The sequence below is a fragment of the Bos mutus genome, chromosome 4 (genome assembly GCF_027580195.1).
Source record: "Bos mutus isolate GX-2022 chromosome 4, NWIPB_WYAK_1.1, whole genome shotgun sequence".
Classification (NCBI taxonomy): domain Eukaryota; kingdom Metazoa; phylum Chordata; class Mammalia; order Artiodactyla; family Bovidae; genus Bos; species Bos mutus.
In genome coordinates this window covers 1,481,954-1,509,453 of record NC_091620.1, presented here as the reverse complement: position 1 = coordinate 1,509,453, position 27,500 = coordinate 1,481,954, and the positions used below count along the sequence as shown (strand labels likewise).

The 27,500-nt window shown below is 44.0% G+C and overlaps 1 protein-coding gene across 19 annotated transcripts in view; it reads left to right on the top strand.

Moving 5' to 3' along the window:
* The window catches only part of KMT2C (lysine methyltransferase 2C), a 261,336-nt gene that overhangs the window by 211,559 nt on the left and 22,277 nt on the right, over positions 1-27,500 (top strand). For all 19 annotated transcript variants that reach the window (XR_011463922.1, XM_070368932.1, XM_070368933.1 and 16 more), the window contains 12 exons: positions 3,328-3,460; positions 3,684-3,898; positions 5,496-5,569; positions 6,645-6,827; positions 7,211-9,097; positions 9,534-9,826; positions 11,857-13,682; positions 14,786-14,897; positions 17,497-17,575; positions 19,085-19,148; positions 20,957-21,189; positions 24,409-26,103. Coding sequence is in view for 18 of the 19 variants with exons in the window: in XM_070368932.1 (XP_070225033.1) it covers positions 3,328-3,460; positions 3,684-3,898; positions 5,496-5,569; positions 6,645-6,827; positions 7,211-9,097; positions 9,534-9,826; positions 11,857-13,682; positions 14,786-14,897; positions 17,497-17,575; positions 19,085-19,148; positions 20,957-21,189; positions 24,409-26,103 (6,794 nt within the window). In the remaining variant the exon portion in view is untranslated. The remainder of the gene's footprint in view (positions 1-3,327; positions 3,461-3,683; positions 3,899-5,495; positions 5,570-6,644; positions 6,828-7,210; positions 9,098-9,533; positions 9,827-11,856; positions 13,683-14,785; positions 14,898-17,496; positions 17,576-19,084; positions 19,149-20,956; positions 21,190-24,408; positions 26,104-27,500) is intronic.

Below are 27,500 nucleotides of genomic sequence, written 5' to 3'. Positions count from 1 at the left end.
TGCAATCCAGACTTCCTTCCTTGTAGCATGCCGGACTTCCTTGTCCTTCACTATCTCCTAGAGTTTGCTCAAACTCATGTCCATTACAGTGAGCATAATTCAAGCAGAGCTATAAGAGTCTCTGAGATTTCAGTATTTGTGTTTGAAAGAATAATAAGGATAAAATAACGTCAGATCACATGCAGGGAGACATGTGCCTATTTAGGAATGGCAGCTCTGCTGCTCCCAGAGCAAAGGAGGAGAGGTAAAAGGGACAGTGTTTAAGGAGGCCAAATTAGAAAGTACGACATTGGGACTAGATTTTGTCTGGACAGCTAGGCGTTGGCAGTTGGCCTTTTTTCCTCCAGCCTTTGGAGACCTCACATCAGTGAAATGATCTGATGAGTCACATGTTTTGGCAAAGTAGCTCTGGTGTTAATATTGGAAGTGGATTTGGGATGGGAAGAGTTGTATATTAATGAGTTTATTTCAGTTGGGACTGAATGAAAAATTGGGTTCCATGTGAATATATCTGCAGTAGTAACTGAAAGGAGGAATTGGATTTGATAGACAGCAATGTTAGCATAAGTAGGATTGTGCTACCAATTGGGTGTACGATGTGAGGTGAGAGGAAAGAGACTGGACTGCACTGTATATCTGTCAGGCTGGCCCAGAAGATAATCAGTCATGCCATAAACTTGAAACATGGAGCGAAGAAGAGAGACAGAGTGTGTGTGTGTTGTAGAGGAGAGAGGTGGAGATGTAATGAGCTTAGTTTTAGGCCGTTTTTACTCTGTTAGAAATGAGCATATACATTGTTCTGACTTACAGGCATTTGCGTTGTTCGGAGCTGTAGATAAAGGCTTAGGACTTGTCTGTGTAGTGATCAGAAGGGTGAGATTTCTTAAAAGGATATACTTCAGTAGAATGTAGAATCTTGAACTCTTTTTAAGTGAATGTAATAAATCATATGCTTCACAGCTGGTTCATATTTATATACAATTGCATGCTCCTTTTCTTTCCCTCTTTTGAGGGTTGGATGAAAGTGAAAACAGGTGGAGACCCTGAGTGCGAGGTAGGGTCTTAGCGGTGATGCTCGTGACACAGTCTGTAAGGCCAAGTAGAGTAAAAGGTGGTGTGCTGTTTCATTGGGTCAGACAAGGCTGTTGTGATCCTTAGCGGAGCAGCCTGGTAGGAGCGGAGAGGGCAGAGCGTGGTGTGCTGGCAGTTACACAGGTCAGAAAGCGAAGAAGGGAAATTTCAGGAAGACTGAGAGAGTACTTGAAATCACTTTAAGTGGAGGTTACATGAAGTAATTTTTCAATCAGTTCTTATCCACGCTTTGAAAAAGATACTAGTATGACCAGGTAATGGTAAACTTGAGAGGTGTGGGGTAGCGGGTGGAGACCACGTCCTAATTAAAATCATAATAAAGGAAAAATGCTTTGCATTTATTTATGCGTACAGCAACAACAGGCTGTTTAATTTCTCTGGGTCTTTTTTCTTTTTTGCATAAATGGAGCTACACATGATAACCCATTCCACGGAGTTGGTGTGAGGACCAGCGAGTTAATTAACGCGTGTAAAGCCTTTTAGTACAGGGCCAAGCTAAATAGGTAATAGCTGCTGTTGTTACATAACCTTCCAGTACGGTTGTGTTGCGGGCACAGTCGTCAGTGCTGGTAGAGTGCCACAGGACTGCTCACATTCTCAGGGCCAGGAAGGGAGCTCTGGTTTAGCCTAATTACATGAAAGACACTTGATACTTTTCAGTGAAATACATTGCTTAGTGGAACCTCCTTTTCTCTTAAGATGAAAATAGAGGTAGCATTCTACTTGGAATGAATGCAGAAATCTTGCTCCTTAATCTAATCCTTGGAGTGGATTTAGGTGTCCTCAGACACTTGGCTGTTGTGGAGTCGCGAACCAGTGGGCCCAGCCCTGCCGTTCTGCAGGAGGGGCCCTAACCTGATGTCGGGTTATTTCCAGGACCAGTGCCCTTGAGACAGAGCCTGAAAATCTGTGGACATTCAGCCCCAGCGTCCTCAGACAGGAACTTGAGATGTAATGGAGGATCTGGTTTAGCTGACCGGACATTCTGTGGTGCAGAGCGTGTTGTGGGCAAGGCACTTCTGGTTATTTTTCTTTCTAACCATTTGGCAAATGATCAGGTTAGGAGTGCTCTGTCATTGTGCCAGGGGTGCCAAGTAGTAGCGAACCTCATGACTGATTTTTATTTGCACAACTAACTGGTGATACAGGTGTGGATCTCCAGTGTTGTTCTGAGTGTTAAAATTATCAGTAGAGGCCATGTATTTATTACTTGAAAGTGTGTCTCTAAGTTGGAGGGGTTTTTTTTCCCCCTCTTCCAGTTTTATTGAGAGATAATTGGCATACAGCTCTCTATAGTTTCAAGTATATAGCATAACAGTTTACCTTACATCATGAAATGATTACCAGTGTAAACTTATGGAAGGGATTTTTGAAGATACACCCAAAAAAGGTGTTTTTTGTGTGTGCCCTTTTTTTTTTTTGGCTGGAAAATTGCTTGGCTAAGGACAGTTGACTGACTACCAAATAGTTTAGGAGAACAGACGATCACAATAAGGGTTGGAGTTCTGTGTTTGTGCAGAGTTTGGGGAAACACAGGGTGGTCTCATTATGGTTTACCTCATGTCTCTGAGGGAAAGACGTGAAGGTGATGGAATGTGAGTTAAGCGGACTTGGTGCCTGCAACTCCAAGTAGTGCAAATTCCATATTTTTAACAGTGATCATCTAGTTTATAATGGTAGGTGCAATACTGCGTGTTCCCAACTATTTTAGAGAAAAAGTGCCAATTTAAGAATAATAGGTGGGGTTTTTATTTGTATATGAATATCTGTTCATAAATTTTGAGTGAAGAAGAAGATTTGATAAAACCTAGCTATCATTTCTTGAGATTGATTTTTTTTCTTAGAGCTCATATGTGCTGCATACTTACTGCATGGGAGGCACTGTGTTAAAAACTGCACATACAGTATGCCGGTTACATACATTACAGAATACCTTCGTTTTATTAAAGTGGTGATTGATTCTGCTTCTTACAAGTAGCAGAATGAAGATTCAAGCCTAGGGCATCAGACTCCAAAACACATGCTACTCCCGTCATACCATGATGAAGTAAACAGAATTATAGAGAAATACAGAGAAATATTTCAGAATTTTATAGCCAAAAGTCACTCTTTAAGCAATATTTTACAGTATAATATTGGGGGAAAATTCTGTTTTTGAGTACTATTACAGATTTTTATTTAGAAATATTTGTTACTTTTAAATTATTTTTGAGTAATATGCTTTCTTCTTTGAAGATGTCTTTTCACGGATGCCACTCATGAACGGCCTCATTGGACCCAGTCCTCACCTCCCACACAATTCTTTACCTCCCGGAAGTGGACTGGGAACTTTCTCTGCTGTAGCGCAATCCCCCTATGCTGATGCCAGGTATTTAAAAGCCTTGACTTTATATGGAAACATGAATCATTTCTGTTATATAGATGTTTATCAGTCTGACTTACTGTGACCAGTGTTAGTGTCTTAAAATCATGGTGATCTTTGCTAAAACCCATCAAACATTGTAGGTATGGGTTTAATGAAAGTGTACTTGACCATAGTACTTAGAAAGCTATTCTGTGTTTATGAAGTAAAGTTGTTTATCATTTGGCAGGGATAAAAATCCAGCGTTTAATCCAATGGCTGGTGATCCTCCCAACTCATGGACATCATCGGCTCCCCCTGTGGAGGGAGAGAATGACACGATGTCAAACGCCCAGAGGAGCACTCTCAAGTGGGAGAAAGAGGAGGCCCTGGGTGGGATGGCAACAGTAGCTCCAGTCCTCTACACGAACATCAATTTCCCCAACCTGAAGGGAGAGTACCCGGGTAAGCCATGGGTGTGTCACTGCTTTCCGTTCGACTGGCTTTCCCACACGTGTGCTGAGAGGCTCTGGGTTTTTGCTTCCCTACACGAGAGGGCCCAGTATCATCATCAGTTCTGACCTAGCGTGACTCTGTGCAACGTGAAGATTCCCTAGGTACCTAGAGGCATCTTGCATTTTCTTCGTGCTAAGCCCTGTACCCATTTGCTGTTTCCTCAGAGTTAATTTCAGTTAATGAAATGGTTCTGGCTCTGAGCAGTCTTCTTAAATACGTGGAAGTTGGTACTGTGTTACATGCATAGTTGTAAAAAAAAAAATTCCTAGAACAGAAACTTACTACCTATTCAGAAGTATTAAGGTAGGCTAAATTAGACCCAGTTCTAAGTATTATTCACATGGAAACTAACTTATTATTTCCCCCCAACTGTCCAACCTGTTTGAAAAAAGCAGATGGTGGGGTATTACCATTTTTTGAACATTCTTATTAACTGGAGGATGAAACATTTGGATTAACGAAATGTCACTGACAGAATATTTGTAAGCAAATGCTGATTTATTATCTTGAGTTAATGTTGCAAGACAAATCAGGATTTGAAAAGGACGTTTAAGCTTTGTCTTGAAATAGTTTCCCAGCTGTCAACATAACGGCACTTTTAAATTACTGGAAGGGCACCTAGAAGTGAATGTTCTTACGGACGATCCCTGTCTTTTATGTGCTTTTTTGGTTTGGACGCCTTGTAGTACTTTATTCATCGTGTATAGAAATAAATGCTACTGAATCTAACAGAAATCAGTGGTTTAATGCTGATAAATCAATGGTTTAATGTTAAGGCAACATACACATTCTTCAAGTTATTTTTTTTTAATCACACTTCTTTTTGCTGCTTAGAAAGTTCTGTTAAGTCACTTAAAACGTCAGTGTAAATTGTCCTTAGATTGATGGTATAGGTTTTCTTTTTTAAAGATAATTTTCTTTAATAGATGTACCATGCGATTCTAGAACTCAGGAAATATCATGTTACACCTGTTGGCCTCTCAGGTGATTGCCTTTGTCACTGGGTTTGTTGAAGCTCTCTCTCTAAATATGGACAGGACCGTTTGTACATGTGCTGCTGACTGTTGATCGCACACAAACTTCAGTTTCGGTCCTGTCCCGACACAGGTTGAAATCACTGCTTTGTCCGTCTGTGTGTGAGCAGTACTGATGCTTATTTTTAGTACTGGTTACTTTCTCTGGGTCAGCGTGATAGACTGGTCTCACGTATAGATGTTTTCCAAACTTTGAGCTTTGTTCTGGTAGCGTCTTACGTAGTTGAGGGAATTTATTACATTTGGCTTAACTTTATCTTGGCTGCTTAACTTTGATGTAAAAACTTCGGCTCTGCAGGTGAGATTGTTAGTGAGGCAGCATTGCATTCAGAGTTATGTTTGGCTTATTGTGTACCAGGAACTCAGTAGTGTACAGAGAACTAAATATAGGAGTATTCACTTAAGAAAATATGGACAAGACAGATTTAACCATTTGTCGTTTACCAACTGTTTTATAAGACACGTCGTTATTGTGGCTCTGTAAGTGTGTATGCTGTGTGCTTTTGTTGCAGACTGGACGACTAGAGTGAAGCAAATTGCCAAGTTGTGGAGAAAAGCAAGCTCACAGGAGAGAGCACCATACGTGGTATTTACAAAGCTGCTGTGTGTTATATCCTTAAACACAATACCTGAACCTTACTCTCATTGTCTTAGTTTAATAAAAAAAATTTTCCATTGCAGAAGAAACCTATGTTTTTGAATACTTGTACAACTAATAACCAGCTTTGTTTTATAGTGATTTCCTCACTCATGATGTCTTAATATAGAGGGTGACATTTTCAGAAGCTGGTGAACAGAACCAGCATGTTGAAGATTGGTCACTTATTCTGAGAGCATGGTTAATTCATTTCATTTTTAAATTGTTTTATCTCTTCAAAAAAGTACTAAATTTTGCAACTGCATTAATGTGCCTTAGTTATTTCCACAGTAAGCCCTTTTTATATCAAGTTTAGTAGAGAATCTTTGTGTATCTTAAAAGAGACATATCTGGACACTTTGAAGGAGTTTTTGAAATATGGACTTTGCAGGAGTTATCAGGGTGTTTTATAAGATTCATCATTCAGATGGTGAATTATTTTCTCCCAAAGCGCCAAGTTAAGATTGTCAACTGGATCCAAATCTTTGCTTTCATTTTAAAGCATTTTAAATCTGCATTATTGTTGTGAAAAACACGCAGCTACTTTGTGCTCTGGGCTTCAGCAGACGTATTGCCAGTGATGCTGACTGCTTGGAGAAAGCAAACCATTGCTGTTTTGGGGGGATGTGTTGATTCTTTGTTTTGTTTTCCCTTGACTGGCAGAGGTAATGGCAGGGTATTTTTAATGTTTCTCAGTGGTGGGTTTTTTATTTATTTTTGAAAGTTAAGCTTCAAATTCCTGATTCTGGATTTGGAGAATTGATTTGGTATTCTTTTCTGTAAATGGAGAGGCGTGTTAATCTTTGTATTTTTGAGGAGTTTGTTACCAGAATTAGAATGGAAACATGCTTTATAAAAGGGGGAGTTGGGGTAGCTTCTGATATGTAAAAGGCTGTAAGTTCTCAAGGATAATATTTCAACTATTTAACCTGACATTTTCTTGCTTTGGTATGATAAAGTTTGTCATAGTTTTTCTAATTTTAACATATACTGGGAGATAATCATCTTCTCCTTTTTTTCAAAGCAAAAAGCCAGAGATAACAGAGCTGCTTTACGCATTAATAAAGTACAGATGTCAAATGATTCCATGAAAAGGCAGCAACAGCAAGACAGCATTGATCCCAGCTCTCGCATCGATTCGGATCTTTTTAAAGATCCACTAAAGCAAAGAGAATCGGAACATGAACAGGAATGGAAGTTCAGACAGGTGTGTGTCTTTTGGGTTTATTTTTAAGAATTAACTTTTTAAATTGGTTTTTTTGGTTTTTGAGAAAAGAGCTATTTATGTCATCATTTCAGATACAGTTCTTTCTAGAATATAAAAATCTGATTAAAAATAGGCTTTCCTTTTTTCAGTAAAATACATTTATGTTGACTTTGGGAAGTTATAGTAAATATTACAAACAATATACTTCTGTGGACATTATGTATGCTCTGGTGAATAACTGTCTCACCTCTTTAGGAATTTATAATTTAATACGGAACAATCTGGAAACTGATGAGAACAGACACATTTTCTGTTGCCCCCACCTCACCCCACAGGGAGCTTTATTATTGCTTAAACATAGGCTTGTTTTCTTGTTTCAACAGCAAATGCGTCAGAAAAGCAAGCAGCAGGCTAAGATCGAAGCCACGCAGAAGCTGGAGCAGGTGAAGAGCGAGCAGCAGCAGCAGCAGCAGCAGCAGCAGCAGCAGCAGCTGGGCTCTCAGCCTGCGATGGGCCAGTCCGGCTCAGACACGCCCAGTAGTGGGATCCAGAGCCCTCTGACCCCGCAGGCCGGGAATGGAAGTCTGTCTCCTGCCCAGTCATTCCACAAGGACCTGTTTCCAAAGCCGCTGCCCAGCACCCCCACCGCCACCCCCTCAGATGATGTGTTTGTGAAGCCGCAGGCTCCCCCGCCTCCCCCCGCGCCCTCACGCCTGTCGGTGCAGGAGAGTCTGTCTCAGGCTCAGCCTTCTCAGCCCCCGTCCCCACAGGTGTTTGCCCCTGGATCATGCAACTCCCGACCACCGTCTCCAATGGACCCTTACGCGAAAATGGTGGGTACCCCACGACCACCTCCCGGGGGCCACAGCTTTCCCAGAAGAAACGCTGCACTGGCGGAGAGCTGTGGGCCACTGCCGTCGGGCTCCAGGCCGCCTCAGATGGGCGAGGCCGCAGCCAACCGGCCATCGCCGGTCCGAGAGGCGTGCGCCACCACTGTGGCGAGCAGTGACCCCTACATAAAGCCTCCAGACACCCCTCGGCCTGTGCTGACAGAGCCATTTCCCAAGCCCCTCAGCTTGCCCCGGTCTCCTGCCCTTTCTGAGCAGACCTCACAAGGCCCTCTCACCCCTGGCACCAGTGACCACTTCCCCAAACCATCTCCTCGGGCAGATGCATTTCAGAGACAGCGGATCCCTGACCCGTATGCTCGGCCCTTGTTGACACCTGCTCCTCTGGACGGTGGTCCCGGCCCTTTTAAAGCTCCGATGCAGCCCGCTCCTCCCTCCCAGGACCCTTACGGGCCAGTGTCCCAGGCACCAAGGCGATTGTCCATCGACCCTTATGAAAGGCCCACGTTGACACCACGACCTGTAGACAGCTTTTCTCATAACCAGTCCAGTGATCCCTATAGCCAGCCTCCCCTCACCCCACATCCGGCAATGAATGAGTCTTTCTCCCATCCCTCGAGGGCTTTTTCCCAGCCTGGACTCATATCAAGGCCAACATCTCAGGACCCATATTCCCAGCCTCCAGGAACTCCACGACCTGTTGTAGATTCCTATTCCCAGCCCCCAGGAACATCTCGCTCCAACCCAGACCCTTATTCTCAACCTCCTGGAACTCCCCGGCCCACCACGATGGATCCGTATAGTCAGCAGCCGCCAACCGCACGGCCGTCTGCACAAGCAGACTTGTTTGCTCCATCTGCAGCCAGTCAGAGGCATTCTGACCCATATGCTCATCCTCCTGGAACCCCAAGACCTGGAATGTCTGTTCCTTACTCGCAAACACCAGCAGCACCACGGCCAAGGATTTCAGAGGGTTTTACTAGGTCCTTGACAAGACCGGCCCTCATGCCAAACCAGGATCCTTTCCTGCAAGCACATAATCGAGGAGCAGCCTTACCTGGCCCTCTGGTGAGGCCACCTGATGCTTGTTCCCAGACTCCCAGGCCACCTGGTCCTGGTCTTTCCGATGCTTTTAGCCGCGTGTCCCCATCTGCTCCCCGTGACCCCTACGATCAGCCTCCCATGACTCCGAGACCACAGCCTGACGCTTTTGGAACAAGTCAGGTTGCCCGTGATGTTGCTGATCAGCCACGGCCTGGGTCTGAGGGGAGCTTTGGGGCACCTTCCAACGCGCCCATGACTCCGCAAGGCCAGCAGTTCTCCAGCGTCTCCCAGCTTCCCGGACCCGTACCCACCTCAGGGGTCACCGACACGCAGAGCACTGTTAACATGTCCCAGGCTGATACAGAGAAATTGAGACAGGTAAACAGCTTGAATCTTCTTAGTTGTCTTAAATGTATTATTTGAGAAAGCTGTTTTATCGAGTAACTTATATATAGATGTTAAAGCAGATCTTTTCAGTATAATTTGTCATACTGGCAGAGAAGAAAAGTGAAATTGGTAGAATCAACACCAGTGAATTGGACTTACTGTTTTATCTAATTTCAGCCTTCATGAGTTTGTAGTGGCATTCTTAACTATGAAAGCTTCAGTTCTGTGGTGGTTATATGGCAAGGAAAAGGACCCAAATCATGTTTATTTTTTTTACAACCGATTGACTATTTGTGTAACTCGTGTTTTATCATACTTTGAAATATTAAGATTCAAACAGTACCATAGTGGAGTATTAGAATCATTGAGGCTGAAAAAGGCACGGGTCAGTAGAAGTCCCAGTCACCCTGTGTTTCCTTCCGTCCAGCGACAGAAGCTCCGTGAGATCATCCTCCAGCAGCAGCAGCAGAAGAAGATGGCCGGTCGGCAGGAGAAGGGGACCCAGGACCCAGGAGCAGTGACCCACTCGGGGCCCCCGCCACACTGGCAGCCAGAGAGCGTCGGCCAGGTGTTTGCCCGGCCCCCACCCCCCTACCCTGGGAGCATCAGGTCTCCCATGGTCCCTCCTCTGGGACCTCGATACACCGTTTTCCCGAAGGAGGCCCGTGGAGTCTATCCACCTGATGTCAGCGGTATGGGGATGAGGCCGCATGGATTCAGGTAAGGCTTTTCATTTCACGCCAGAGTAAACTGCCAACAGAAGGAGATGCCCAACTGAAACGACTTCTTTTTACCCTTTTTTAATTGAAGTGTGGTTAACTTGCAGCACTGCGTTAGCTTCAGGTGTACAGCAGCGTGATCTGGTGTTTCGTACATTCGTATATTCTTTGATGTGACTCTTACGACCTCGTTGCTCAGTTTTACTTCTTGATTCCTTTGAGATAAAATCAATGTTATTTTCCACTAATGAGAGGTCATAGATTTTTTTCTAAATCTCTAAGTACTCTACAGACTAAAAACATTCCCTTTGTTATTAAATATTGACTGTGCTAGCATTACGTTACAGCCACAATGATATTGTTTATCATACTAATCAAACCTCTAATATGTTACTGCCATATTCAGTCAAATATGTGATGTGAATTATTTTCTTCTTAGATTTTTAATTTTAATTTACACTGCAATGGCACCCCACTCCAGTACTCTGGCCTGGAAAATCCACGGACAGAGGAGCCTGGTAGGCTGCAGTCCATGGGGTCACTGGGAGTGGGACACGACTGAGCAACTTCACTTTCACTTTTCACTTTCATGCATTGGAGAAGGAAATGGCAACCCACTCCAGTGTTCTTGCCTGGAGAATCCCAGAGACGGGGGAGCCTGGTGGGCTGCCATCTATGGGGTCACACAGAGTCGGACACGACTGAAGTGACTTAGCAGCAGCAACAGTAAATATTTGTGAACATTTCCAAATCGAAAGGATGTTTTCCTGTAGGAGCTTCTCATGATGAAATAGGGTTGTAAAATTAGTGGTTTTCTCTTTTGAAATGACTAGTAGAACGGTCAGAGCCAAATGTGGGCCTGAGTTGTAATAAGGAGGCATTTCTTTAACATATGCTTTTCATCTTATCAGGTATATTTTTTAGTCTAATGCTTCATGTTAAAGTCTTCCCCTTATTTTTCTTTTTTCTTTCTCCTCACTTTATGCCTGTTACTCTGTTTATATTTATTTGTACGTGTTAAGTCGCTTCAGTCCCCATGACCCCATGGACTGTAGCCCACCAGGCTCCTCTGTCCATGAGGATTCTCCAGGTAAGAATACTGGAGTGGGTTGCCATGCCCTCCTCCAGGGGATCTTCCCAACTCAGGGTTGGAACCAGTGTCTCTTGTTAAGGCTTCTGCATTGACAGGCATGTTCTTTGCCACTAGCACCGCCTGGAAAATCCATATTTGTTTGTAACTTGCCTATCTTTCTTTCTAGGAATGAGGTACAATACAAATAAAAGTTTTTCTGTAATTCATTCATTTACTGAGTCTTTACAGATGATGCCTATCATTCTTGTCTTACTACCCCTGATTCTCATTCTTTGAGCAAATAGGTTAATCTGTCCAGTCATCACCTTTGTTTTCTTAAGTGCAGAGACCTGTAAGTCTCTGGTAAAATTCATTAGACCTCCTACTCAAGTGTCCCCCTAAATCAGCTTCCTCCACATCATAGCCTTCTTTGCAACTCCAGTAGTATATGCTGATTTGTAAACAACCGATTCCATCTGCTTGTTTGTTTTCCTTTGTCTTCGTTTATGATCTCTGTCAGATGTCATCAGAGCTCAGGTATGGTATTTACTGTAGAGTATGTGGCAAAAATTTATGTTCATATAGATTCTTTATAATACTTTCTAATGGTGATAATTTTGTTTTTACTAAGTCATTATTACATTTGGCAACATTTTGTGTGCTTACTCAGTCGTGTCTGACTCTTTGTGACCTCGTGGACTGCAACCCACCAGGCTCCTCTCTCCATGGGATTTTCCTGGCAGAAGTACTGAAGGAAATGGGTTGCCATTTCCTTCTCCAGAGGATCTTCCAACCCAGGGATCAAACCCGGGTCTCCCACTTTGCAGGCAGGTTCTTTACCATCTGAGCCACCAGGGGAGCCCTATCTGTATTTAATCTAAAACTTTTCCTTTTTATAAACCTGACTCTGAATTCAGTACTTTATGTTAACTATCTGTGTTATATATTTCTTCTTTTAGGTTTGGATTTCCAGGAGGTGGTCATGGCACCTTGTCAGGTCAGGAACGCTTCCTTGTACCTCCTCAGCAAATGCAAGGATCTGGAGTTCCTCCACAGCTCAGAAGGTCTCTATCTGTAGATATGCCCAGGCCTTTAAATAACTCACCAATGAGTAATCCCGGTGGACTTCCTGCACATTTCCCAGCACAGAGCCTGCCGGTTCAGCAGCATAACATACTGGGCCAGGCCTTCATTGAGCTGAGGCACCGGGCCCCAGATGGGAGGCCCCGGCTGCCCTTCCCTGCTGTTCCTGGCAACGTCATTGAGGCACCCTCCCATCCCCGCCACGGAAGCTTCATTCCCCGGCCGGACTTCCCAGGCCCCAGACACCCAGACCCCATGAGACGACCTTCCCAGGGTCTCCCTCATCAGCTGCCTGTGCACCCAAATTTGGAACAAGTGCCGCCATCTCAGCAAGAGCAGAGCCGTGCTGTCCATTCGTCTGCGATGGTCATGAGGTCTCTGAGTCATCCCTTGGGTGCTGAGTTCTCAGAGGCCCCTTTGTCAGCCTCTGTGCCAGCTGAAACGACATCTGAAAATTTACAGATGACCACCCAGTCTTCTGATGGTCTCGAAGAAAAACTTGATTCTGATGACCCATCTGTCAAAGAACTCGATGTTAAAGACCTCGAAGGGGTTGAAGTCAAAGACTTAGATGACGAAGATCTTGAAAATTTAAACCTGGATACAGAAGATGGCAAGGGGGACGAGTTGGACACTCTGGGGAATTTGGAAGCGAACGACCCCAACCTGGACGACCTCCTACGGTCGGGGGAGTTCGATATCATCGCCTATACAGACCCGGAACTTGACCTGGGAGACAAGAAGAGCATGTTCAACGAGGAACTGGACCTCAATGTCCCAATTGATGATAAGTTAGATAATCAGTGTGTATCTGTTGAACCTGAAAAAAAGGAGCAAGACAACGAAAGTGTGGCTCCTTCTGATAAGCCTTCTCCTTGGAAAAAATCCACTGTCAGCAGCGAGATCAAAACGGAGGTACTGTCTCCAAATTCTAAAGGGGAAGCCACATGTGAAAGTGAGAAAAGTGAGGACGGTAAAGATAGCGTTGATCCTCCCTGCCCACCGGCCTTTGCTCCTCTGGACGGAAGCGACGGGGACAAGGCTCCTGCGCAGCCCTGTGATGCAGACCTGCTGGAGAAAAGGGCTACGCGAGAAACGACCGGCCCCAGCCCGCGTGTGGCTCGTGGGGCCACTCAGCCGCCTGCTGAGGATGCCGTCGCCCCGCGCGGCACACCTGGGCCAACTCCAGTTCTCTCAAGTTTACTTGCTAATGAAAAACCTGATTCTGCAGACGTGAGGCCGTTGGCATCTCCAGCACCAACTCTGCCGGCCTCCCCGTCTGGCCACGTGTCAAGTTTGCCTCCCCCTCTGATGACACCGCCTGGTCATGTTTTGGATAATACCATGAGTTCTAACGTGGCAGTAGTCCCTCGACTAAACCATGCTTTCCCTCAGGGTGTGCAGGTAAATCCAGGCTTCATTCAGGGTCAGCCGCCAGTAAACCACAGTTTCGGGACAGGCAAACCTGCCGGTCAGCCTGTGCCCTCGACAAGTCAGCCTGGGACCAGTGGCACGTCTGGGGCCCAGCAGCTAATGATTCCTCAGACGCTAGCCCAGCAGAGCAGAGAGAGGCCCCTCCTTCTGGAGGAGCAGCCTCTACTTCTGCAGGATCTTTTGGATCAAGAGAGACAAGAACAGCAGCAGCAGAGACAGATGCAAGCCATGATCCGTCAGCGGTCTGAGCCGTTCTTCCCTAATATCGGTAGGAGTTTCTCCGAGTTTCAGAAATTACTACCGTGGGCTTTGGGTGGAATGTGGTATGCTTACAAGCTTTTTTCTGTATTAAAATTACATGTGGCCTAGAGTACTGAGGGTTGTATTTCTGTTCCTTCTTCAGCTTTGAGATGAAACTGACTAAGAGTTTTAAGATTCCTCCCCAGTAAATCAAGAAATTAAACTCTTGGAGTTTCAGACATTCTCAATTCTATTTTTTATGGGATGACTTAATAGAAATAAATCTCTTTTGGTTCATTCCTTCTATATATTCTCATTATTGCCAGGTATTTTCAGAGTCATTGAAAGGTGAATTTAAAGAAATTATGCTAGGAGAAAACTTCTCATTTGTACAATGAATGCTTGGCAGTTTTTTTAGTCATATAAAGCTCTCTAACTTATTTCAGTAGCTTACTAATTTGGGGGAACGTGCCTCCCCCCCCCCCAAAAAAAAAAAAGCAATGCACTAAGAATGCTTGAGTGTCTCTAAGACAAAGAACTAGCAATCAGGGACACATTCCAAGGAATCCTTTCTTTTTTTTTTTTTTCTTTTAATGCTTCTTTTTCTAAACAATAAAATTGACCTTCTGTCGTACATTCATTGCCAGTTCCATCATTTTAGCCCATTTCTATATGCGAAGAGGTCTTTTCCCTTAGCCTGTCCTTATTATCAGAACTTGATCCATTTTTCTCTTGAGTAATAACCAATTTAGCAAAAATTCCTTAGTATTTGTAATAAGTGCAGCTTCTCATCATGGTGGAACATTCTGCTGAGCCTTGTGAAAGTTCAGATGAATGGAATTCATCACTTGAGGTTACTGCTGTCATTTCCCTTATGCCAGTGTTTGACAAATACCTTGTTTAGATTCTTACAGGACTAAGGTATTAAATGTGTTGATCACTTAGATGGAAGTAAATTCAGGATGAGGTTCTCATAATTCTTTACCTAGAATAGAGACCTGTAACAGTGATTGTTAAATAACAAGGAATAAGAGTCTAAGTTGTGTGATGTTTGTGAGTTACGTTACCTCTTAGTGTCACTTGAACCAAGTACTGTGAAATAAGTAACTTTAAAATATGTTTGTTCTTTAGATTTTGATGCAATTACAGACCCTATAATGAAAGCCAAAATGGTGGCCCTTAAGGGCATAAATAAAGTGATGGCACAAAACAACATGGGCATGCCGCCGATGGTCATGAACAGGTAGGTGCTGACGCTTCTCGTGCTCACTGTGCATCAGAAGCACACGCAGTCACTGCTAGCTGCTGGAAGGAGCATGTAGTGACACAAAGCTTGTATTCTAGGGATGAATGGGAATTATTTCAATTGGTTGTGATGTCAGCGGAATATAATCAAAAGCAAAATGCTGTACAAATGTAAAGATTGAATTTTCATTCATTTCAGGGTAAACATAATAAAGCATCATAGAATGGTTTGCAAGATTGACTTGACTAAGCAGGAAATTCAACGTATTTAAGTGCACGCTTGTTTAGGTACTTTGGAGTAGGTAACGCTGACCAAAAACTGCTTGGGACAGAGATGCTTCATCCAGAGTAGGCAAGGGTGAGCAGGGAAACAGACATTAAACTGCTCTGTGCTGAGAATAGAAGATGGTGTGTTAGTCTGAAGGTTTTTTGTTCCATCAGAGGACGTATGAGAGTTAGCACTTTGAAACTTCATAAGCCTTTTCACTATTAATAGGAAAAAATGCGAAAATTACACATCAGAGAAGATTATGAGTTATTCGACTCTCTTAATTTCTGAAATTATTTACACCCCCTAAGGGTTTCTTAAGTTCTGATCATGGACCATCATCAGAATTATGTGGTAGCTTTTTTAAAAATTCCTCTAAGATTCCTTTACTCAACTGCAGACACACTGAACCAGAGTATCTGGAGACGGTGCTTGTGGTTTTAGTGGGCACCATGGGTGGTTCTTTTGTATATTGCTGTTTGAGAACCTCTGTCCATAGAGTAGGCATAGAGCCTCAGTTTAGCCTAATTGCTTGTTGAGTGTGGGTGATCGTGGAATTGAATGTGAGTCTACGTGAATTTAAACACAGTTCTTCAAAGGTGCTTTGTTGGATACTTTAGAAATGGTTGAGAAGCATTGTTGAGATCAGAGAAGAGACTGTAATGACTTGCATGCACAGCGTCTGTGAACACTGTTTCTCCTTCATGAGGATTCTTAACTTTTTTATGTCGTGGACTTTTTGACATTCCAGTAAAGCCTTTGAACTCCTCAGAATATTTTAATGCCAAACCAAAATATTAAAGAGGAGATCATTTATATTTGAAATAGTTATTTAAATGTAAAAGTTACAGTATATGTGCTTCTCTAATACATGAATAAGTTTGGCAATAGGTCTAATAACTACCATAACTTCAAAAGAATGATGTGATGAACCTAAATGACCAATTGGGTTTGTGCAACAACTTTTGCCATGAAAATAACAAGTTCTGTTTTTGAAAAATCACAGTACTGCTGATAATACTGTAGTTTGCTGCCTGTAGTCAAAATAGAAGGAAATTGTAAATTTAATTCTGCACTTTAAAATACAGACCTGAGATTTGGAACCCCTGCTCCTTCAGCATAAGTCTCTACTTAGACACACTGATGTGTTAGTCAGCCGGCAAGTTGTTAGTGCTTCTGCTGAGGTCTTTGAGGAGGCAGAGATGATGATCCCTCCTTCATGTGGTGGCATAAGTTGAGGGTGATGGACAGTGAGTGCTCTGTGGATTGAGAGCCCATTCCACACCAGGCTATAGTGGGGCCTGGGGGCAACAGATGAATCAAAAAGCTGAGTAAAAAAATTAAAAAGCTTATGTTCCAAATTGTGAGTAGACGTTAATTATAATGTTAGACATACTTATCTACTTAGACATTAATTATAATGTTCGATAAATAATTTGGAAGATATACGTTGAAGCATTTGGTAACTCTAGATGCAGTGTTTTCATTCAGAGCGGTAATGTTTCTGAAGTTTTTAACTAGAGTAACATTTTGCCAGATATTTTTAACCATGTAGACTTTTTCTTAGTCAATGACCAGTTTTTGATTTGCTCTAACCTTTAGACATAAGGATATATGAAGGTTCTTAATTAAGATGCATCTTTTGTTTTAAATAAAGATCAGAATAAACAGTTTGATTATGTAAATTCTAAGAAAACTATGCCTTCATTATTTTCGAAAAGATTTGAACTAGTTTTAATGTCTACTGAGGCACGTAACCGAGCGGGCTGTCTGGAGCAGCCTCAGGCGCTGCAGCCACACTAGTCACTGTGGGGATGTTGGTCTCTCTGGGTCTTCCTTTCATCACAGGTAAAATGAGTAGGAAGGATTCGCACGCCACACAGTTGTGTAGTAGCTGCTGCTGCTTCTAAGTCGCTCCAGTCATGTCGGACTCTGTGCGACCCCACAGGTGGCAGCCCACCAGGCTCCCCCGTCCCTGGGACTCTCCAGGCAAGAACACTGGAGTGGGTTGCCGTTTCCTTCTCCAGTGCCTGAAAGTGAAAAGTGAAAGGGAAGTCGCTCAGTCGTGTCCGACTCTTAGCGACCCTGTGGACTGCAGCCCACCAGGCTCCTCCGTCCATGGGACTTTCCAGGCAAGAGGACTGGAGTGGGTGCCGTCGCCTTCTCCGTCGTGTAGTAGGTTGGGGCACAAAAATACAGGGCCCAAGTCAGTGCTTTTGACAAGAGACACGTTGCCATTAGTCCTCCTTCCTTGGAAGAAAACGGTTCAGGACGTAAAGATGATGTTAGTTGCAAATATTTCTTTGATGCTCAGTTATTCTTTCTACAGGTTCCCCTTCGTGGGCCAGTCAGTGGCCGGGGCGCAGAGTGGGGACGGCCAGACCCTCCTGCCACAGGCAGCTGCTCAGGTATTGCCGCCCGTCGCCAGTCACTCTCGAACCCTAGTGCCTTTCCCTGTGTGTCTCACTAGGCTTCACAGTGAGGCCACTTCCAGGAAACAGTGGGAGTCCTAGAACGCTGCCACAGTGTGCTACCGGCTCGGCAGAAATAAGATACTTCACTGTTTTTTTAGGGGCGAGACAAGTTAAGGTTAAAACATTGGCAGTTTCTGAAAAGGATCTGTTTGTTTAAGGGTAGAAGGTCACTTGGAGGGAAGCCAGGTACTTAGGGTCTTAGGGTTTGGTTTCATTTACCTTTAACTCCACGGAGACGTTTTCACGTCCAGCATTTTAGAATTCACTCATTACATTTAAATGTAAAACTGCTACAAATTCCAGAAAATAATGATTATAGTCATTTTATTTAGATACAATCACGTGGTGCAATTTATTCCTTGGAATAATTTAATTTTGAAGTACTTAACATTCACAGTAATCAGCTTTAAGTGTAAATATTTAGTGTCAAGTGATGTCCAGGCAAGTTAGAACTACACGTTATATTGTGTTTTCAGTTTTTCTTTTCACCAAGTTCTGCCTAGGAAAAAAAAGAAGAGAAAGCCACCTACTTTCTACATGTCTTTTGGGCACTTTGTTTTTGCCCTGCTTTAGATTTATTATGCTGATAATTATATTTTCAATAAAAAAGAGCCATCTGACATTGTTGAAAAAACATAGGCTTCATAGCTGAGTTTAATCCGATTTCCACTATGAGTTTATTGGGATTTTGGGGCAAACTTTTTAGTCTCCATTTTCTGATCTGTCGATGTTACACCACCTGCTTTGCAGAATTTTATGGTTTACATTTAGTGCATTCTGGGTGCTGATATTATTTGTCGTCTTTACTTTGTCTACAGCTCATGTCTAACAGAATTTGTGAGAACTCAGTAAATGCTTTTTCAAAGTTAATTTTATTTATCAGATTGTTACCAGGGAATTGTAAGATGATAACTATTTATTCATTCTCCCTGGAAAAAATAAGACATTCAATTAGAAAATAAGAGTAATATTTAAATTAGTGTATATTTGTTTTATTACTTGTGCCTGTTAGAGATACCTGTTCTTGTTTATAAATAACTTTGTGAAGTGGAATTTAGTAAATCTGGAACCCATGTTTCTATGTCTTAGTTGCTGAAGAAACCAGGTAGATTTGATCACAAAGTAGGGTTTTATGTGAATCTTCAGCTAAGTACTATTTGATTTGCCCTACTATCATATTTTTGATGAATAACCTCTTAGTTCAAAAATAATTGTTTTTCAACTGAGACCCAGCAAATAGAACAGTTCAGAGGTAGTTTAAAATTTTCAAAAAGTAGGTTGTCACCACAAAATTCATTCTACTTTTAATCGAAACAAAAGCTTCAAAGATGTCATAAGAAATTAAAGTTTTTTCCCTTCCACTTCTTTTTCCTTTTTTTAAGTTTTTGTCCCCCTTTAACTGAAATGTGGAATAAACCTATTTGTAAATTTTACTTATTTTAGGATGGCAGTATAACACATCAGATTTCTAGGCCTAATCCTCCAAATTTTGGTCCAGGCTTTGTCAGTAAGTATAAATCTAATCAGTTACGTGTTCTCTGGGGATTGCTGGTTTGCACTATATTTGTGTTCTTCTAAAATCTTGGAGTTAGTGTAGGTGTGTTATTTGAAGTCAGAGTGCCCTCAATCTTTTATTAAACATCACTGCTGCCCTATTAGGGTCCTCTTCCTCAAGGCATGTATTTCATTGCTTTTCCTTTTTCTGTGCATGAATACTTATGGTTAGAGATGAGTATTTTAATACAGAAAAATCATCTCCCCGTTCTCTTCGGTGCTGCTGCTCTTTTTGTATATAGACTGGGCACTTCACAATCTGTGGCGTAAAACCACTTCTTTTCTAATGACTGTCTGTCAGTGACAAGGACACTAAATGGGAACAGCAAAGGGCGTGTGCTTAAAGAGGAGCCGGGCTTAGCAGCATGGTGTGAAGAAGTCAGGGATGCAGGATGCTACCACAACCTCCTAGTTACCTTCAGGGGTCCCACGGTGCTTCAGGATAGCGTTTAAAGTTCTCCCCAAACTGAACCTTTCTGAACTCTCCAGACTGTCTAGCTAACTTTTTTTTCACCGTTATTTTTCATTTTGCTCACCTCTGCTCTCCTGGTTCCAGAAACCAGAAAGGCTTTCCTTGCGGTAGGTCTCATTCTACCAGAAGCAGAACTTCTGAAATCTTGTGAAAAAGCCTGTTCTAGAACAATGCCCTGCAAATTTAGTAGATGAGATTCAAGTTCATACACAGATGGAACTTCTGGGTTTAAGAACAAACCCAAAGTCCAACCTTTTGAAATTCCCCTTTCATTAATGATTATAATTTGAATACATATTTGCCTTAAAAACAAGTGAACTACTATAACCAACTGGCTTTTTCTGGCTTTATTGTGCCCATTGACTTTGGGTGGATTCTTATTGTATGACGATATTCTGTTATCATTGATGTAATTTTTCAGCTAATGTCCTTCTTGGAATTGTATTTATTCATTTCTTTGTCTTAAAGTGAGTCAAAATGGTATATTCTGAATTTCACAACATAAGATGACTTTTTTTTTCCTTAACTTGGCATCAGTGAAGTAAAGTGCCCTCAAAGAATAAAGTAGGAATATTGCTACAAGAGGAAGAGATACAACTGTTTGGGGAGATATTAATGACAGTCATACAAGTAGAAAAGATTTTACTTGGTTAATGGCTTATTTATAGGAATATAAATGACAAAATTCTTAAAAATCATCAGTTTTTTTAACTTACAGATTTCCTTTATAAAACAGACTTCATATTGGTCCTTTCTAAAACATTCTAGGTTCTTTCCCTGTTAGTTCAGGACATGTTTTCACTATTTAGAAATAGGGGAAACCTTATAAACTTTGGACAGTTAGCATGGGAAATGATACCTGATCCATGCTCTGCACCTTGGTAGGCTGCATCTTACTTCGTGTCTTCAAAATCTGTAATGTTGAGTTAATCAAATACAAATGTAGTTTTATTTTAGTTAATAGTGGCTTTCGGGTTAGAGAATTTGATAATTTAGTAGATAAAAAGTATCCTATCAGATAAGTCTTCTGCTTCTCAGAGATTGGGTTTATAGTATTTATAGGTATGAGGTTAGCCTGTGTCCTAAGAATATGCATTCTTTAGTTTTCTTAAATATTTTTCTAAAATCTTCTACTCTATCATTGCATTATGGTCTAATATTTAGTATTATGTTTTCACAATACCTATGACAAGGTCATGGTGAAACTGTTTCCTTACAAAATGGATTTGTGTATCTTGTGTTGGACTCTTTAGAAAATTAACACAGGTGAATTTTAATCTTTTCCTCAGATGATTCACAACGTAAACAGTACGAAGAATGGCTTCAGGAGACCCAACAGCTGCTTCAGATGCAGCAGAAATATCTGGAAGAACAAATTGGCGCGCACAGGAAATCCAAGAAGGCCCTTTCAGCTAAGCAGCGTACCGCTAAGAAGGCTGGGCGAGAGTTCCCAGAGGAGGACGCCGAGCAGCTCAAGCACGTCACCGAGCAGCAGAGCATGGTCCAGAAGCAGCTGGAGCAGGTAACACAGAGCCTGCTCGCGATTAATCATGAATGGATTTGGTTGGTGGTGAGTGGCACGCAGAAGTGCGCTGTCAGAAATGACAGCTCTCAGACCTCTTCGTGGGGGCGTGACTGCCCCAGTCCTTGCCCCAGAGTCATGGTCACACAGCACGCACTGCCGCAGGCGCTTCTGACAAGCTGCCGCGTCCCGGCCCTGACGTAGGAAACCCTGCTGGAGCTGATAGAGCGGGAGGAATTGAGGTGCTCTCCCTGCACTGAGGGGTCACCTTGCACTCTTCAGCTTTCCTGGAGATAGCACTTGGGGAGAGCCTCGGTTTTCTGTCAGTACTTGGAGTTGACCTTTGCCTTGCCCTGTCTTTGGTTCCCTAGTCTCCAGTGGAATTTCAGATGGAGCATTTGAATCATTCTGGTGGTGGTTTTTTTATACTATGTTTTTATTAGTGTTCCCTCTCAGTATTTTGATCTTAATATACATTGACTGTAAAGAACTCATTCCTGAAATACAAGACCAGGTGGTTGTTACCTTCCATTATAGACCTGATGGTTCTCAAAATGTTCATACTGAAATAGCAGTTACACTTACAGAGATAAAACTTGAGCTTTTTATTTAAAATAAAAGAGTAATAGTGTTTAAAATGCATTAAGGGACCTCTTGGTATTTACTTGAATTAAAAACTTAGGTTCACCCAAAACCTGTGCGTACACATACGGATAGTATCTCTAACACAGTCACCAAAAACTGGGACACCCCCACACTGCCCGCCGCCGCTCCCCCCCCCACCATCCTTTGATGGTGAATGTTTGGACAAAGCGTGGTACATTTGAATGATGAAATACTTATTCAGCAATCAAAAAGAATGGAACTGCTGAAATACACCACAGCTGGGGTAGATACAGCAAGAGCATTGTGCTGAGTAAGAGAAGCTAATCCCAATAAGTTATATATTGATTCCATTTATGGAAAATTGTTGAAATGACAGACTTACATAGTTGGACAGTAGTTTAGAGCTTGCCAGGGCCTAGAGCTGGGGGAGGAGGATTTGACCACAGAGGGGCAGTGGCCTGTCTCTTGGCTGTGGTGACAGCCACACTGGTCTCCACCTGTTTTGAAATGCATAGAATTACACATAAGAAAGGTCCATCTTGTTTTTGATTGTCAACATAAATTTTATTCTCCAAGTTAATAGTAGAAAAGAGCAGTTTGATTGACTTGGTAGACATCACAGAAGAGCTTTCTGCATAGGGAACTTAGTCACATGCCCTGTCTTACCTAACCTTCTGAACAAGGGGGTATCATCACCACTTTACACAGGAAAGATGGAGGGCAGGAGGAAAGGGGCTGACAGGATGGTTGGATGGCATCATTGACTCAACCAACATGAGTTTGAGCAGGCTCCAGGAGAGAGCGAAGGACAGGGAAGCCTGCTGTGCTACAGTTCATAGGGTCCCAAAGAGTCGGACATCACTTAGCAACTGAACAACAACAGGTAAAGAATCTGCTGAGTCATTGTGGAGATAGATGCGATAGCTGATGAGGCATTTTATCTGCAAGCTATGTTGTTGATCTGTCACTAACTCATTGAAACGCTATGTTCTGTAGCATGCCAGGCTCTCCTGTCCCTGACTGTCTCCCAGAGTTTGCTCAAATTCACGTCCGTTGAGTCAGTGATGCCATCTCGCCATCTCCTCTGCCCCCTCTCTGGCGATTACAGTCCTTGTTTAAAACTAGGACTCTTCCAGAGTGGGGTTTCATTTCTCTTTCAGTTTAGTTTCTGGGGCCATTTTTTACTGCAAGTAAATATGCTTTTAAGGATTCTTTTATAAATTATTTTTAGCTTTGTTACTGCCTTCTGGTGTATTTCTATAAATTTTTTATAATGAGGGCCTAGTTTTTTGCATATACGTGGATCAAATCCTATTTAGAAATTAATGCTATACTTGGAAAATGGGACACATCATCTTTTGGTGGCAATCCAGTGTCATCTCTTTAACGACGTGTTCTTAAGAGACTTGTAAAATGTCCTAGGAGAGGCCTGGCTCAGCACCTTCTGTATGCAGATCGTGTTCTGGGTGCTTGTTGTGTGTTCATTCTCCTTCACCAAAGTCCAGTGGTGACTTTCTCAGTTCTAGTAGGAAGCCAGTCAGAGAGAGGAGAACAGGTAGGAGTTCCAGCCACTGGGAAACAGGCCCAAACGATGTGTGCAGAGAATATGCTGGTCGGCCTGGGAACCTGTTGATAATAAGTTGAAAAGCTGTCAGCATTTGGGTCAGTGCAGGAGTCCAGTATGCGGAAATGCAGCCATTGTGCAGAACACGCACGTCTCGCGGCCCTGTCTCCCGGCCCTGTCTCCTAGCTCCCTGCGTGAGGCGGTGTGTTCTCAGGACCTGGCTTACATCTTTACCAAGGGGGTCCCGAGCGTCTGCCCCCCGGGGCCACCACAGGTCTGGGATGAGCTAGCTCTCTGACACAAGTCAGCCATGGTGTTAGGAGCCTAGTAGGAAGTGTTCAAAATACCACCCCAGAGCGTCTCCATATTTCAGAAATGATACCCATTTACTTTCAAGGAGTTTTAACAATCTAGTCTTTTTAACATGGATGGGAGGGTGTGGTACGTGTGCTACTAATTCATCTTTTTTTTTTTTAACATGCTGTACAATTTTGTATACTTAAATGAAATCTTAACATTTAAATGGTTAAATTTTGAGTTAAATCTCATAGTTAGTCTAACCTCTAAGGCATCACGATTAGCTGATTCCTGTATAACCTTTTTTTTGTGTTTTTTTTTTGTCCACGGCACATAGTTTGTGGGACTTCAGTTCCCCAGTGACGGTTTGAACTCGGGCCACAGCAGTGAAGCGTGTGGAGTCCTAACCGCTGGACTTCTGGGGAATCCCTTATTGTCTTTTTTTAAATACTTTAAAAAGCTTATGACTTTCAGAGTAAGATTTTCTTAACATTATTATCAAAAAATGTTTTTCAAATTTGTTTTTGGTATTTCATATTTAGAAACATCTTATTATCGAAAAGATTGGCAGTTTTTAGTGTAAGAGTTTTTGGAGGGGGTGATGTTTGCCGTTGCCTAATAAGCGAAATAATTTTGCCTCTACAAGGTCTAAGTGCCTTCTGTGTCACCTACACCCTTACCATCAGCCAGTGTTGTGTGAAGCCTGTAGTAAGTACATATATAATGAGAAGGACTGACTTCTCTGATTCCAGATTCGTAAACAACAGAAAGAGCATGCCGAGTTGATTGAAGATTACCGGATTAAGCAGCAGCAGCAGCAGCAGCAGCAGCAATGTGCAATGGCCCCCCCGCCCGCCGTTCTGCCTGGTGTCCAGCCCCAGCCGCCCCTGGTTCCGGGTGCCCCCCCGCCTGCCATGAGCCAGCCCAGCTTCCCAATGGTGCCCCCGCAGCTGCAGCACCCTGCAGTCATGCCTGGCCACAGCAGCCCAGCCAGAATGCCCAGCTTACCTGGGTGGCAACCTCCCAGTGCTCCTCCTCACCTCCCTCTCAACCCTCCTAGGATTCAGCCTCCAGTTGCACAGTTACCAATAAAAACTTGCACACCAGCCCCAGGGGCCGTGTCAAATGCAAATCCCCAGAGTGGACCGCCACCTCGGGTGGAATTCGATGACAATAACCCATTTAGTGAAAGTTTTCAAGAACGAGAACGTAAGGAACGTCTCCGGGAACAGCAGGAGAGACAGCGGATCCAACTCATGCAGGAAGTCGACAGACAGAGAGCTTTGCAGCAGCGGCTGGAGCTGGAGCAGCGCGGCCTGATGGGCTCCGAGCTGAGCAGCCGGCCACCCGCGCCCCAGCTCCCGTTCTACGGCGCAGACCTTCCCCGCGACTTCGTGCCGCCCCCGCGGCCCCTCCCACCGTCTCCGCAGCACCAGATGGGGCAGGCGGTGCAGCCCCAGAGTATGCAGCAGGCGTCTCTCAGCTCACCCCCAACCCCAGGTTTCCTGCAGACCAACGAACGGAGGCAGACAGGACCACCCTCCTTTGTTCCCGAATCGCCCTCTATTGCAGGAGGAAGCCCAAGTTTCCACCCCGTGAAGCAGGTCCATGGTGGTCTTCCTGGGCCTGGCTTCCAGCCGTCCCCCGCGAGGCCGCCGTTCGCACCTGCTCTCCCCACGGCCAGCAGCGGTCTCCCTGGCGGCCAGGACCCGGCCGTCACCCAGGGGCAGAGCTACCCCGGCTCGGCACAGTCGCTCATCCAGCTGTATTCTGACATAATCCCGGAAGAGAAAGGGAAAAAGAAGAGGACCCGGAAGAAGAAGAAGGACGAGGATGTGGAGTCGGCCAAGGCGCCGTCCACCCCCCACTCGGACATCACTGCCCCGCTGACCCCAAACGTCCCAGAAACTACCTCTATGCCCGCCGTGCCCGTGCCCAGTGAGCCCCCACAGCTGGCAGGACCTGAGGCGCCAGAGCCCACGGGCCCGTCCCTGCCCAGCGGGGAAACAGGTCTGCTGTGCGCCGAGCCAGAGGTCCAGCCACCTGGCAGGGACTTCACACAGGGAACCCCAGATCAGCAGACCTATGCGGAGTCAGAGGCAGAGAAGCTCTCCGTGGAGACCCCTGCCGCTGCCCAAGAGGCAAAACTGGAGACCCCCGAGCCGGAGCAGGGCCCGGGCCTAGGAGCACCCAAAGCCGAGCAGCTCCCCGAGGACCAGGCTGAGGAGCAGGCCACAGCCGCCACCACCTGCCCTGCGCACAGCCCTCCCCGAGCCACCGGGGCTCCTGCTACCAAAGGGGACTCGGGCAATGAGCTTCTGAAGCACCTGCTGAAAAATAAAAAGACATCTTCCCTTTTAAATCAGAAACCCGAAGGTAGTTTTTGTTCAGAAGACGATTCTACGAAGGACGGCAAACTGGTCGAGAGGCAGAACCCAGCTGAGGTGGTAAGTATGGCCCAAGAAAACCACAGTGTCCTTTGTCCTCTCCTGTTTCACCTTATGGTTACAACAGATTAGTGCCAACCTTTTATAACCTTTTTATTATGGAGGAAAATTCACAACATGGACCTCGTGTTTTGATTTATACCCATAAATTATTATCAAGAATAATTTATTATGTTTTTCAAAAATCAGGGATGTGTAGGGTAGAGCATTTCATACCTAACGGGTCCCATCAGCTGATCATCACCATGCTGAGTGGGTCTCACTCAAGCAGAGAAGTAAGTGTCTGTGTGTCCTAACTGCAGAATGCGTGCAGTTTCCCTTAACCTCTTCGCGATAACAAAGTAGCTCACGTGCCCCTGTAGTGCGTACGGGGATCCATTCTGTTTCACAGTGTTAACACGTCACGTTACACACACGGGCTTAACGTGTAGACGTCATTTTACCTTTGTGGTTTTCCACGTGTCAGTATTTTTCCGTTTTTTAGTTACAGAACACTGGATTTGCTTCTTCATTTGTGTGCAGAATTCCCTTGTAAATATTCCTCTGTAAGATGCCATCTCCTGCATTCCAGTGAATTTCCCTGAGATATTTCCCACAGCAAGTTTTTTCGGTGGTAGGGGTTTATCTAGTTGTCTTACCTTTCAAAAGCTGCAGTGCCATTGCTGTTGTATTCATAAATTCCCTACAGAACTTCTCAAATTAGATTTTCTTTTTTTTAACTGAGTGGAATGGACTGGTGAATTTAATTGTCCACGTGTGCAGTTGTTCATGGAGCCTTTCGTTTTGCAAGTATCGGCTTTCTCTTTGTTTTCCTTCTTTGTCTGATTCAGTAGAGACTGAGTGCTGATTGCAGAGACTCAGACATGAATTTTGTGGATTTTGGTGGTGGTGAGGTTTTCAGGCGTATTTGTCATCAGCCCAGAGGCAGTTTTGTTGCCACTCAGTCTGTTGCCTCCTCTGGCCCTGGGAATCCTGGGCGCCTTGCAGCCCCTGAGGGTCTTAGAGAATTCGCATCTGGCCAATGTCTTTGTCTTTCAAAACTCAGTTCTAGAATCATCTTCCCCAGATGCTGTCTCAGCCCAGCCAGCGAGTGAGTGCCCGCGTGCTCACGTGCAGCGTCTCTAGTGCCTCTGAATGCAGGTGACTCCTGAAAGGGGTAGACTGCACCCGAGCCCCCTTCTGTCCTCCGTGCCTGACACAGTGCTCGCCACAGAGTCGGCACTCGGTGAATTGAAGTTTGTCTTAACACCACTAGCAATTATACGTAAAAAATGCTGCTGCTGGGTGTTGCAGTGGAACAAGGGCGAGGTCAGCTCGTGTATATATGTGTATAAACGTCTGGACTGTGTCGCGTGTTTGTCCGTTTTGGAGGCAGCAGGGAGCAGGGTCCTAGGTTA